The sequence below is a fragment of the Lygodium microphyllum genome, chromosome 5 (genome assembly GCF_053477565.2).
Source record: "Lygodium microphyllum isolate KBCC chromosome 5, Lygodium_microphyllum_v1.1.10, whole genome shotgun sequence".
Taxonomy (NCBI): domain Eukaryota; kingdom Viridiplantae; phylum Streptophyta; class Polypodiopsida; order Schizaeales; family Lygodiaceae; genus Lygodium; species Lygodium microphyllum.
The window spans coordinates 163,799,878-163,815,144 of record NC_141139.1 but is presented as its reverse complement, the minus strand read 5'-3'; the positions used below and the strand labels follow the sequence as shown (position 1 = coordinate 163,815,144).

At 41.8% G+C, this 15,267-nt stretch overlaps 1 protein-coding gene across 2 annotated transcripts in view; it reads left to right on the top strand.

The window, feature by feature from the left end:
- Window positions 1–1,818: 1,818 nt before the first annotated feature.
- The window catches only part of MLH1 (MUTL-homolog 1), a 171,877-nt gene continuing 158,428 nt past the window's right edge, over window positions 1,819–15,267 (top strand). Inside the window, exon 1 of one of the 2 annotated variants that reach the window (XM_087678632.1) lies at window positions 1,819–2,168. In XM_087678632.1, the coding sequence (XP_087534758.1) occupies window positions 1,872–2,168 (297 nt within the window). In that variant the 5' untranslated portion in view covers window positions 1,819–1,871. The remainder of the gene's footprint in view (window positions 2,169–15,267) is intronic. The other variant, XM_087678631.1, reaches the window with a different exon arrangement.

Genomic DNA, 15,267 nt, shown 5'->3' with positions numbered 1-15,267 from the left:
CACACATGTACACACACATACACATGTATATACATTGTGTGTATGCATGTATGCACATACACATAATTATTACTTATTATTGTATGTGTGTGTGTGTGTGTGTGTGTGTGTGTGTGTGTGACTCTCCACCAAGCTTAACTCCCCACCTCAAAAGACTAATCTTTGTAAGTTTTGATGCCTCCTCCCATGTGATAGTAAAACTCAAGTCATGTTCCTATAGCCCCTAAAATGCCATTAAAACTCAAATCACGATCCCATGGCCTTAGAAATGCCAAACCAGCCCTGAACCCTAGCTCTCCCCAAAATGGTAATCCCTCTCTTAGACCTAGCTATCCCATCCAACAACCCTAGCTTCCTTCCCCCATCGATTCTAACCCCAAGTGTTGGACCCCTTGAACTGACCTCTACATAAACCTTAAGCACATACTAAGTACTTGTATCCATTGAGGCCATGTTTCGAATGAGGTTCATAATTGGTATGAAAACCTACGAGTTTCCATGATATGTGGAATCTGAATATTAGTTTGCAATTTATTTCAACCATGGGTAGGAGGATGGCCTATAAAAATTTGCAACTATCAAAAGCTTTAATATGTTGAAAATGATATTTTATTAGTAACACAGTCTTTGACACTATTGTAAAAATATTTTATTAGTAACACGGTCTTTGTCATCGTTTTAAAAATATTTATATATTAAAACCTTGTCACATGTGCAAAGCAAGTTTCAAACTAATAATCATCAAGGAGTGGGAATAAGTTCCAAATCCTTAATGCTTCCCCTCTAAACAAATATAGAACATATAAAATATGATATTTCATTCTTATGGTAGAAATATATAAGTTGATAAACATATTGCAATCAAATACTATGGATAATTTTTTGGTAAATTTTACAAAATCTATGGTTTTGTTTCTAATGGTTGATAGCTAGATGTGTGTGTGAGGAAGTAGAAAAAGAAGTAACTCTCTATATAGTTTATGGGTTGCCAAATTAATGTAATGTTAGTATCTTGCCACATGAAACATGCACATTTGAACCTTGGTGTGAAGCACTGACATTGAGCACTACACTGGGAGAATCTAGGTGTAGAGTGCCTAATGTTCATTGACTAGATTACTCGTTATTTTGAAAATTTTTGTTATTTTAGGATATACATATATATTTTTGTAATGCAATTTTATTTCCTTTTTAGTAGATGAAGATAGGTTGATTTTATGGGAGACAAGAATCGAATGCATGCACCCACACTCATAATAGTGAGCTCTTGTTAGTCGAGCTACACTCCCAACCTCTATTTTAGCCTCTAAGATACAATTATCACTATTTCATATTTAGGTTGGTTACACATTGCCTTGGATGGCAGGGGTAATAGCAAAAGTGTCCAACAAAACGATACACACTAAACACGGCCATTATTGTTGCAAATTTGTGGTTGGCCCACTAGTTAGATGATTCGAGTTGCAAGTCATTGGCTTGGGTTCAATCCTTGTTAGACTTTTTCGTCATTTTAATAAAAAAGATCAATCATGTTTCGGCTTGGGCGTGGACGCTAGCCCGTCTTTGCTACCCAAATTTGTCCATGAGTTGTGAAGTGTAGATGCAATCAAATTGTAAATACGCCCACGTTCTCGTTCTTTTGCCACTGGCCGGGGAAGTGTAGTGTAACAAGCCTTAAAAACACTAAAATTCTATTGTAATGCTTATTTCAATAGGCAGGCGTTATGATAATATATTAACAAGCCACAAGCCTTAAAAACACTAAAATTCTCTTGTAATGCTTATTTCAATAGGCGGGGGTTACGATAATATATTATATGAATATGACTCGTTAATGTGTATTCCCGCCATCTCTCTCACATAAGCCTCGCATGCGAGCGCAGGGCTTGCGAGAGAAGATGGAGGCATACAACGAAGAAGAAGAAGATCAGGATGCACCTGCCGGCAGCTCAAGCCCTCACCGGCACACCGCTCCTCGGCCAATCCGTCGCCTGGAGGAATCGGTCATCAATCGCATAGCAGCTGGCGAAGTCATCCAGCGGCCCGCTTCCGCACTCAAAGAGCTTGTCGAAAACAGCCTTGATGCAGGATCCACCTCCATCTCCATCACTGTCAAAGATGGAGGCCTGAAGCTCATCCAAATCTCCGATAATGGCCATGGTATCAGGGTAAGTCAGTCGAGACACGCTCTTCTTTTTGCATATGCGGATAAGATTACGCTGGTCCCTTTGCAGTAGATGATGTAGATGGAATTAAGAAACGTGGGATTGATCAATAACGGAGCAAAGGATGATGACTGCAGGTTTTCACAAGTGCCTAAGGGTGGTACAGTTGGATGGCTCATTAAGTATCAGATGGGCAGACAAATTTGATGTCATTTTCGACAGATGCGGGGGCCAATGATTAGCACTCTGAGCTAGTCGCAATATTCAAATTATACTTGTATGACTGGTTGCACACATGTATGATATGGGCCAATCATACTTCAAACTTGCAACATGTACAACAGAGTTGAGAAAATTGTATGCTTTGTTAGCTTGCGATGTTGAGGCAGACTTGGTTAGAGACAATGTTGCTTTTAAGCAAATTGTAAACAATCTGGCCAGGCACCAAGATTGTCATGTATAGTCACAAGCCAAGGACTACAAATAATATGATTTACGGAAACACTTAGGAATGCTGCACCATTAATACACAATCAACTTATAATTGTGAGGTCTTGGGTCTAAGGCTTGTAGGGTGAATCACTTAGTTGGACATGTATGTTCACATGGCATGTCTTTGAAAGTTTGGGCTCTTGCCTGCACAAACACTTGGTTGATCTTCCTCCTAGCAAGATCACTGAGGAGGAGGATCCCAATGTTCTAGTGCTTATTTGGCTTGCATAAGTAAGGGATTGATGACCACTTATAGAGTTGTCTAAGATCAAATCTGCACTATGTATACGATATAGATACATAGCAAAGAGTGTACAAACAAGGTAGCATGGACATTCCACTAGTAGTAAGGTGTACGAGCCTGGAATCTTTAGCATGAAACTAGTTAATCGCAATGATAGTATATATGTGGCTGAAATGTTGAGCTTATTGCCTCTTAGCAAAAGTCATCTCCATCCAAGGTTCTTAAAAGGCCATGTGTCAACTATTAAACTTGCAAGCATACAGGAATCGAGAGTCTTGAATGAATGGTGAAGCAACATTCTTTTTGAGACAAGGATGCGAAGGAAAAATATGTGATGTATAATTTAGGCCTAGGAAGATATTCTGCTTTCTATGGCTTTTAGTCCATAAGAGCTTAGAAATTGGTGCATGTCTTAGATATGCTAGGGCTCCAATGGCATGTGTGAGATGTGGTGAGGAGACTTATAGACAATGCATGTGGGATTGTCCTAGAGCCTAGGAGGTATGTAGGAGAGCCCTTAGGATGGTTTATTATGGCACAGTAGAGACCATGGTTGCAACATGGGGGGTTGTAGCTTGGGTCCTGATGTGAGGATTTTCAAGTGAGTCATTCCTTTCCCATCATTGGTTAATATCTAGGCAAAATATCTACTTTGGATTACTTGTAGGCATAGTGAACATAGGGACACTATTATAGATGGGAGCTAATTGGTAGTATCTATAATTGCATCTACAGTATAGAGGCATTGTGGAGAGCATCGCTACACCTTGTTGTACATTGCATGGGAACACTACACTTAAGCTCTTTTGTCAAAAGTTTTGAGTTGTATTTCACACTTGTATATAGCAACAAGTGTTTGAGTTGTACTCAGTTTATGGCATATGACCAATCTTTTCTCATTTACAAGATAGTGATTAGGTTACTTCTGAAGGAATGCGAAAATGCCCAAGTGGTGTGCGCAGCCAGAATGGAGTGTGTTCAGCAGTAGAGAGTGCAGAGAGAGTAGAGACTTGAGTTGGGTGTGTACCAATGTGGCACACACAAAGAATGAAAGAATGTATTTATGTTTTAGGGTACGGTACATTTACACCCGCAAGAGTGCGGTCACATGTACAAGTAAAATATATACACGGGAAGTGTAGCGAAGGGCCTTTACACCCAACAACCTCCCACTTAAAGGTCATGAGCAAACCTTTAACTAACTCCCACTAGTCGAATGCAATGCTCATGTTGAGCCTTTGCAAGATTTTTTGTGAGAGCATCTGCAGGGTTATCTTGTGTTTTGATCTTAGTCAGTGTGACTAGACCATCATCCAGAACTTGCTTGATAAAGTGGTACCGTACATCAATATGTTTAGTACGTGTATGAAACATGGCATTCCTAACCAGACATATAGCACTCTGGCTATCACATCCAAGTATAGGTGTTTTGGTGGGCAGCCCAAAATCCTTGACCAAGCGACCAAGCCAAACAGCTTCTTTCGAAGCTTCAGTGGCTGAAATAAATTCAGCCTCAGTGGTAGAAAGTGCTACTATCTTTTGCAATCTAGAGCACTAAGAAACTGCCCCACCAGTCTGTCAGAAGTGGAGCAGCGGTGGAAGCATAAACATGTGCTGAAATAAACTGCTGAAACACAAGACAAAAAGAGAAAAGAAAAGAACACGATACAGATGAGAACTCAGATGTATGCACGGGAAATGGAATCCATATATCTGAACACGAGACAGTCGCATACAACAGTGAGTCACTGGCTGCGTGGGCACTGGCTCCTCTCTCCACAGAGTCTGCAGATGGTGAAGATGAAGTGACTGACTGAGGAGGAGCCACTGAGTATAAATAGGCTGAAAAAGTGGGGAGCAATAATGCTGGTCAGACAGCATTAAAGCTGGCCGACTGGTGCATAAAATGCTCCACTGGCACAAAATGCCACACCAGAAAAATACCTAAAATACCTAAAAAAAATGCCCAGCCCAGATCAAGCTCAGACTCACACATGAGCTGACAAATACTCTGCTAACATCCTCTCTCAGATCATGAGTGATCTGATACAATACAATAGTACAATGAAAAGGGATCAGAAACTATACAACATAGAACCACCAAGTAGAACCATGGATACCGAAGCAGTGGGTGATCAAGCCACCACCAAGGTGCCTCGGAGAGAACCTGATGTCGATGTCGATTGTACCAAACACCTGAAAATAGAGAAGATCATAGAATGTCTCTGTGTCCATCATCAATGTCTCGCAGTAGCATACAAGACCACCCTGTCAAAAATGCCCCTGAACATAGGTGACCATGGATTCCCCGCCTTTGGCCAGACCGCCAAAGTGTCCCCTCATGTGAGCTCCAGACGAAAGCCTCCCGCTCTGTCAGATAACCAGCTCAGCATGAACCTGGATGTCAATCCCAGCTCCAGGATTGGAGACCACCAGACTGAAGTCGATGCGTCAGGAATGTCCCTCTCTGGAACCTGTGCACCTGTATAAATGTATAGATGAGGCGCGACTGCCCCATCTGAACACCCGCTCACACTCCCTCTCTGGCACAAGAGAGTCGTGAGGGATGACCTCATCACCACCACTAGAAAGCAGCCGAGGAAGGGGCCACCAAGCTCTTCCCGCGATCCAAAGAAGAGGATCCCTTCCGCACCTTGGACTTCACCTTGGTCGGAGGATCGGAGTCGGAGTTTGATGAAGGAGAGGACTCATCGGTAGAGTCAACATCCCGCGTCGTCTTCTGCTCCTTCTTCCTGGAAGCCGCTAACTTCTTGCAGTCCTTCCGCAAATGTCCCTTCTTGCCACAGTGGTAACACTGGGCCTTCGACTTCGCCTTCCCGTTACCCCTCTCTGAAGCTACATAAGCCTCACCTCCATAATGTGCTGGAAGCCGCCCCTGTAATCTCAAGGATGTCTCATGGTTGTCCTCATCAAAGTCTTCAGGAAGAGGAAAAGGACGGAGAGGAGGAGCAATAGCTCCACAGACGATGTACCATAGTCGCTTCTGCACAAACCAAGCTTTCATGACAGCACTTCATGTGAGATAATCAGGTCCATGTAACTTATCATCAGTGGAAGTGCACGGAGGAGCCATATGGAGAGGATAAGAAGAGAAGTAGAGAAGAGATGTAATTTAGAGAGAGGAAACACAACCAAAACACAAGCACAGACTGCAGAAAATGAGAGTTCACATGCAATATAACCCAAAAGCTGATCAATAGAAGACAAAATCTGCTGCAGAAAGTCAAAAAATCAGTCAAAAACTGCCAAAAACAGCAAAAACGGCCTAAAGGAACAGTCACCCAGCCACGAGAGACGCTGAATCAGCAAAACGCAGGCTGTAAACTGGAGAAAAACAGGTAGAAAACTGTCGCCAGCAGCTGCAGATGAAAAACGCAGGCAGCAGAGGGTGCGTAGGCAGCAGAGGGTGCGGAGGCAGCAGGCGATGGCAAAACTGCAAAAAACGCAGGCTGAAAACAGCCCCAAAACAGGTCGCCTGGCTGCGACAGCAGTCGTCTGATCAGCAGGGGTACAAAACAGTCCTGAAATCAGCAAGAAAACACAGCAGAAACACAAATCCTGAAAACTGATACCATGTCAGAAGTGGAGCAGCGGTGGAAGCATAAACATGTGCTGAAATAAACTGCTGAAACACAAGACAAAAAGAGAAAAAAAAAGAACACGATACAGATGAGAACTCAGATGTATGCACGGGAAATGGAATCCATATATCTGAACACGAGACAGTCGCATACAACAGTGAGTCACTGGCTGCGTGGGCACTGGCACTGGCTCCTCTCTCCATAGAGTCTGCAGATGGTGAAGATGAAGTGACTGACTAAGGAGGAGCCACTGAGTATAAATAGGCTGAAAAAGTGGGGAGCAATAATGCTGGTCGGACAGCATTAAAGCTGGCCGACTGGTGCATAAAATGCTCCACTGGCACAAAATGCCACACCAGAAAAATACCTAAAATACCTAAAAAAAATGCCCAGCCCAGATCAAGCTCAGACTCACACATGAGCTGACAAATACTCTGCTAACACAGTCAAGGTAAATATATACCTACTAGTAGACTTGCGACTATCCAAGTCACCTGTCATGTCTGCATCACAATATCCGTGCAGATCTAATGTACCCTTTCCATAGCAAATACATTTTCTTTGTGTGCCCTTAAGGTATCGAAAGATGCATTTCATTGCCTCCCAATGTGCTTTGCCAGGGTTCGACATAAACTTGCTCACAATTCCCACTGCATGAGCAATGTCAGGTCTAGTGGCAACCATAGCATACATGAGTGATCCACAAGCTGAAGCATAAGGAACACCCTTCATAGAGTTGGCTGCCATGTCATCTTTTGGGCAATCACCTTTGCTAAGCTTAAGGTATGGTGGTAATGGAATACCAAGTGACTTAGCATTTGTCATAGAGAAACGATCAAGCACTTTGTTGATGTACTTTTCTTGTGAGAGAAATAAGAGCTTCTGCTCTCTATCTCTCGTCACACGTATGCCCAAAATATGTTCAGCTGCACCCAAGTCCTTCATGGAAAAGGCTGAATTCAGCTGTCTTTTCAATGCATTAACCTAGCTCTTATGCTTACCAACAATAAGCATATCATCCACATAAAGCACAAGGATAATAAGGCTTCCATCATCAGCCTTCTTTGTGTATAAGCAGTGATCTGCATTGCTTCTTTTAAACCCGTGTGAGAGCATGAAGGCATCAAACTTCTTATACCACTGTCTAGGAGCTTGTTTTAAACCATACAAGCTTCTCTTAAGCTTGCACACCAAATGCTTCTTTCTTGGCATAACAAAGCCCTCTGGCTGTTTCATATACGGCTCTTCTTCTAAATCACCATGCAGGAATGCAGTTCTAACATCCATCTGATCAAGTTCAAGATCCATAGATCCAACAATAGCAAACAATACCCGAAGAGTGGTCATTTTGACAACAGGTGAAAAAATTTCCTGAAAGTCAATCCCCTCTTTCTGAGTATAACCCTTAGCTACTAGTCTTGCTTTGTATTTGGGTTTGCCATCCACACATTTGATTTTGTAGACCCACTTATTAGGAATAGCTTTCCTATCTTTGGGCAATAAAACCAAATCCCAAGTATCATTCTGATACAATGACTTCATTTCTTCCTGCATAGCTTGCTCCCACTTTTTCTTTAACTCACATGACAATGCCTCTTTATATGTAGAGGCTCACCCTCATCCGTGAGTAAAATGCAGTCCAAAGAGGGATCAAACCTCTGTATGGGTCTCTTGACACGTGTAGACCTTCTCACCCAATGATCTGTGTTATCAGGCAATGGATCTACATCCAAAGAAATGTCTATGACCTCATTATTTGGCTGCTGAACTGCATTTTCAGGTTGCGGTAATAAATTTTCAGGTTGCTGTAATTGATGTTCAGCATGCTGATTGTGTTGCCCAAACTGATTTTCAGCATCCCTATGCTGCCCATTTGCATCTGGCTCAATAATGACACGCTGATTATCATAACTAGCATCAAATGGAGCTGAAATTTCAGTGTGCTGATGGCTGTTTAAGTGGCTGATCATGCTGAAATTTCACTTTCCTTTTGTCTACATCACTAGATGTGGCATTTTTCAGCAGCTTTGATTCATTAAATACCACATCTCGGTTGCGTAGCACCTTTTTCATGCTTGGAACCCAAACTCTATAACCCATTTCACCATCATCTCCATAATCCATGAAAATGCCTCTGAGGGATTTCATGTCAAGTTTGGTTCTGCTATCAACAGGCACATGTACATAGCATTTGCAGCCAAAAACCCTTAAGTGGTCATATGAAGCAGGTTTTCCAGACCAAACCTCTTCAGGGATGCCACTATCAAGTGCATGATGTGGAGATCGGTTGCAAATATGCACCGTGGTTTTAAGTGCCTCTCCCCAAAACAATTGCGGGAGATTAGCTGTGGACAGCATGCATCGAATCTTCTCACATAAAGTGCGATTCATTCGCTTAGCCACACCATTAGACGACGGATTATAAGGGGCTGTAAGCTCTCGTTTAATCTCATTTTCATCAAAAAACTATTAAATTGTTTAGATATGTACTCTCCCCCATTATCTGTTCTTATGCATTTCAGTTTTAAGCCCTTTTGAGTACTAACAAATGCATAAAACCTTTTAAAAGCATCCAATGCCTCACTTTTCTGCTTAAGCAAATAAACCCATAGCTTTCTAGAGTGGTCATCAATAAAAGACACAAAATAATGAAGACCACTATGAGTTTTTATTGGCATGGTACATACATCGGAATGGACTAAATCCAATATACATGTCTTCCTAGAGGCTCCATGAGAGTATGAACTCTTTACATGTTTTCCAAAGACACAGTCATCACAAAAGTCAAGCTTTGAGTTTTTCACCTCAACTCTTCGAAGTGAAGAAAGTGCATCCAAACCCTTTTGGCTCATGTGTCCAAGACGCTTATGCCATAGCTCCATGTGTGACTGTACTTCTGCAACTGCAACAAACTTTCCAGGAAGTGCCTTGCAATGAAGATAATATAAAGTTTCCTTTTTACCACCTCTAGTGACCAGCATAGATCCTTTCAGTATTTTCCACATTCCACCACCAAAGGTAGTGTAGTAACCCCTGCTATCTAACTGCCCAACAGAAAGCAAGCTCTTCTTAATGCCAGGTACATACCTAACATCATGAAGAATCAATTCTTGGCCATTTTCAAGAGCTAGGTGTATGGTGCCCACTCCTTCAATATCACATGCATGATTATTCCCTAGGTAAACTTTCCCAAGATTACCCTGCTGCATAAGTAGAAAAACACTCCAGAGATGGAGTTACATGAAATGAGGCACCATTGTCAACAATCCACGATTGTGACAAACCATTATGAGCAGATAACAAGGCATCTATCACATCCCTTTTAGTGATATACATGTCTTCCACTGTCATAGCATGTGGATTTGAAGATGCAACCAGCAAATCAGCATCTTTATCTTCTTCTATCTCCTCAATGACAACACTAGATACCATATTTGCCTTTTTTGTTTCTTTAGGGGTAGAGGTGCTATCCTTCTCATTCTTTTTGCGTTTTGCATTAGCCTGCTTCTTGCGTTCTTGCTCCTTCTTATAGTACCTGCAATCGGGCTTTTTATGCACTTTGCGTCCACACTGATAGCAAGGGACATCTTGCTGTTTTTCTTTGCTTTTGTTGCGATTTTTATGCTTATTTGCAGCATTTGACTTCTTTTCAGTCCGTCCTCTAACATTATAGGCTGATCCATTGTTTTTCCCACTAGACTTGCGTCTAATCTCCTCATTGAGGATAGAACCACGTACACCATCAAATGTCAAGTTGGGGTTGTTGCTCAATGACACAACCAATGCTTCCCATGAATTTGGCAAAGTCATGAGCAAGAAGATAGCCTTTAGCTTAGGATCAAAAGCCGGCAAGCTTGCATCCTGTAACTGACTCAAAATACCTGTAAATGTAGCCAAATGCTCTGAGGCAGACTTAGACTCATCAAGCTTTAAGTTGACTAACTTTCGCATGAGATGGACCTGATTAACAGGAGTAGTATTCTTATACGTAGCCTTGAGTTTCTCCCAAACTGCATATGCACTGTTGAGTCCCTTGATATCAACCAAGATATCATCAGTAACTGCCATTTTGATGTAAGTAATGGCCTTTTTATTCATTTTAGCCCAATCTTCATCTAACAAAGCAGCAGGTTTTTGTTTTGTCAAAGCATCTTCACAATCCTTCAGAAAAAGGATACCCTGCATACGATCTTTCCAAAGATCAAAGCCATTGCCATCAAATTTGCGAATCTCAAAAAGATTCTTTGTGTCAGCAGTGGATGCACTTCCAGCCATTTTTCAGCAATAAATTTCTGCAATAGAATGCTGAATGCAATTAGCCAATAGCAAGGCTGCTGTATATAACAGCAAATACACAAACTTGCACTTCAAAGTGTGCCCAAGAAGCAGATATTTTGCTGTAATTTCAGTCCAAAGGGCTGATTACAGCATATACACAAAGCAAATCTGATACATATGCATACAAGACAGCTTCCACTTCAATAATACATCATCGTAATGCCCAAATGCAATAACCTGAGTGCTGTATGTGCCACTGTTTCACTGCACAATGAGCATTCAGCAATACATGTACCAAGAGAAGCTGCCTTTTCATAACATTTGGTACATCCCAAGTCCAAATTTCTCCCACTTAGCAGTGAATTTGCTGTAATTCCATTGTCAAAGCACAAATCGGCTCAAAATACATCACTAATGTGAAAAGCCCCAAATTTTCTGCAATAAATCTGCCCCAATTGCATTAATACATGTTCCCGAGAGCATAAAACGGGCAAATTCAGCAAAATTTCATAGAACTTTGCAAAAGCCCCAAATTTTCCGGGTCCAAGTGTGCATGAATGTCAACCAATCTGACTTAGTTGAGCAAAATTTCACCAATACAGCAAAAGGCCCAAATTTTATGGGTCCAATGTTGAGAAATTTTACTCAAACGAGCAAAATTTCACCAAATTTGGCGAAATCCCCAATTTATACGTGCACAATGTCTGCAATTTTGACGCAGATGTCTGTATTATGCATGAACAGCACTAAATCTGGAAAAGCTTCAAATTTTCTGGCTCAAATCTACACAAATCTGAGAACTGTGCTTGCGCGTGCGAACCAGGGCCTGTTTTAATGTGACAAGTCACAAAAAATTGCAAAAATGACTGTCGTGACCTATCGATTGATCACGCTGATCAGAAACGAACTGCCGCCTGTCCACGCTGACCACGTCAGCTGTCGCCTGTCCATGCTGACCTGTTTCTGACCTGGTGACTATCTGTCCAGCTGTCGCCTGTGTAAAACGTGACTTGAACACTGTCGCCTAACTGTCCTGAACAGAAACGTGACCTGGAAAGATGACTACCTGACCTGTGCTGACCTGGAATGGCTGCACCTGACCTGTCTAGTTACAGACTGAGCAAAAACGAGCCTGCAGCACTGCCGCCTATTTCGCGCGTGCTCTCGCCTGACCAGCAGAGATGACGTACTTGCTGATTTCTCATGAGCGAAGCGTTGGCGATGTCTCGCACAGGCTCCGGGAAGCGCGCACACCTTAGCTGAAGCTCTGATACCAGTTTGAAGGAATGCAAAAATGCCCAAGTGGTGTGGGCAGCGAGAATGGAGTGTGTTCAGCAGTAGAGAGTGTAGAGAGAGTAGAGACTTGAGTTGGGTGAGGGTACGGTACATTTACACCCGCAAGAGTGCGGTCACATGTACAAGTAAAATATATACACGGGAAGTGTAGCGAAGGGCCTTTACACCCAACAACTTCTAGTCTTGTACTTGAGTGACATATTTTTTCTCTAGAGAGAATTTTTTACTTTTCTCCAAACTCGACTTTCTTTGGAGACCTCTTGGACTGTCGCAGACCAGTCCTAGACTTGCCTCAAGAACTGCCCCGCGAGAAGGTAGATTGGACCCGCGATTGCAAGCTCCCGACCCAAAGATTTTTTGGCAACAATTTGGAGAAAACGTCCTCCACCACTCCATCTCTAGATATTGATATTGTATGAAGATCTTTTGCCCTCCCCTCCATTCTACTATAAAAATAAAGGAGAGACAACTAGTGTATCAAGCAATCATTTTATACTAATAGAAGTGTGCTTTTGCAAAATTGTGTGGAGTCACTCCTTTCTCATCATTGGTTAGCATCTAGGCAAAATCTCTACTTTGGATTACCTGTAGACATAGTGAACCTAGGGATAGTATTATATATGGGAGCTAATGGGTAGTATTGTTGTGGTATTATAGATGGAAGCTAATTGGTAGCATAGTGTGGTGTTCTCATATGCTATTGATGATAGCAAGAAGAAAGAGAACACTAAGAGAGGCAAGCTGCAAATTGGAATGAAGGCCCAAGGTTTTGAGACCCCATCATAAAATGGAATGGACCTACCTAATTATTTACTATTGGCATTGGGATAAGATGTAAACACCTTTTTATATTGCATATACCATTTTGTTTCAGCAAAAAGTTAGGGTTAGGAGATTGCAAAATAACTTTGGTTAATATTTCTAAGTTTGATATTTTTTTTTGTGGATTGGATTTGCTCTATGACCAATATGTTTTGCAGGTTTGGTCGGTTGCTAGATGGTTTAGTGTAGAGATATTAAGGTCTATAGAACTCTAGTTTTAAGCGATCAAGGCACTTTTCTTATTATTTAGTGCTTCAGCCTCCAAGTCTAGTTTACTTCATAAGATGTTAATGTTCAGCCTTTCCTTAAATTATGTATAGACAAACAATAGCACAATAATGCTCCTTCTTACTGTCAAAAGTGGATGCAACAATGGAAGCATAAACATGTTTTGAAATAAACTTCAGAACACAAGACAAAAGAGAAAGGAAAGAAGGAACAATGAAGAACACAATACAGATGAGAACTGAGATGTATGCTTAGAAAATGGAATCCAAATATCCAATATGAGACAGTCGCATACAACAGTGAGTCACTGGCTGTGTGGGCATCGACACTTGCTCCTCTCTCTAGCAAAAGATCCACATGTGTGATGGTGAATGACTGACTGAGGAGGAGAAGCTTGAATAAATAGGACAAAAATATGTCCTTAACATGATTAGGTCGGCCAACAATAAATGCTAAATATGATCAATATGAAGACCATAAAAAATGCCTAAAATAATCTAAATAATGGCCAAGCCCTAAAGCATGCATAAACTTACACATGAGCTGACAAATCTACAAACACCCGCTCTCAGATCATGGGTGATCTGATACAATACAATGGTACAATGATAATGAATCATAAACCATACAACATAGAACCACCAAGTAGAACTATGGATACTCAAGCAATGGGTGTGCAAGCCACCAACAAGGTGCCTCAGAAAAACCTTGAGCAAGATCAATAAATTGTCCAATTGCAACAGGACGAGGAAGAAATAAAACAACTAAAAGAGAGGACACTCAAGCTGGTAGAACAGTGGGAGGAAGCCACCAAAGGGTAGGAGGATCTTAAGAAGATCATAGCCACACTCATCCACGAGAAGGAATAGCTTCAACCAATCAAGGAAGAGCATGTTTCCATTATAGAAGCTTTAACAAAGTGGCAAGAGTGAGGGATAGAGTAAGCTAGGAAAAAAATTGATCATTGGGATAGAGCAAGCTAGGAAATAGATTGATCATTGGGAGAGAAAAAGCTCGGGATCCATACAGGACCTTGCTTGCAAATTGGCAAAGGCAAAACATGATAGAAATATCGCAATGTCTCTCAGTAGCATACATGAACATCTTGTCAAAAGTGCCTCTATAACATACGTGACCATGAATTCTCGGCATTTGGTCAGATTGCCAAAATGTCTTCTCATGTGAGCTCATGACTAGGGACCAATCTTGTTCTTTGCGAGATAGCCCATCATGAACCTGGATGTCAATACTTGTGCCAGGATTTGAATTTTCTAGACTTCGATCGATGTGTCAGGGAAGTCTCTCTTTGGATCTTGTGCATCTGTATAGATGTATAGATGAGACGCGGCTGTCCCATCTATCCACCCTCTTACACTTCCTCTTTGGCATTGGAGAGTCGCGAGAGATGCCATCATCCCCACCACTTGTAAGCAATAGAGGAAGGGCCATCATGTTAAGAGTCATTACCTGTATTGGCAGGTAGGTGCTAGGTGGCAGGTTGCCACGTGGCAACAGTCGGATTGCATCAGTCGGTTGCATTTAATGCAGCCAATATTAGCTTTCAGGGATGCAGATAGAGAGCAACACAGAGTGAAGCTACATGCTTCCTCTCTCCATTCATCTCATTATATCTTCAACACACACTTTAGTGCATACACAACTTAAGGTCATAAAGACCATTCACACCAGAAGTAGAACCGACTTATTTAATGTACCTAACTGATCTAGCCAGACTAGTTGTGTCCAGCTCATGTCGGTCAAACACACATGAAGGAGCTTGATATTCTAACACTCCTCCTCAAGCTCAAGACAGCATTTGTACTCCAAGCAGCTGTCTAAAACCACAGAACTTATCTTTACCCAAGGACTTGGTAAAGATATCCGCAACCTGTTCATCTGTCTTTACATGCATAAGATCAACTCGTCCTGTAAGAACCATCTCTCTGATGAAATGGTAGTGTACCTCTATGTGTTTCGTCCTGGCATGATAGACTGGATTCATAGCCAGGTGTACACTACTCAGATTATCACATAGTAACTTCACTGGAGCATCTACCTGTATGTCCAAATCAGCCATAAGCTTGAGCAGCCATGAAATCTCACATGCTGCCAATGTAGCACCCCTGTACTCTGCCTCAGT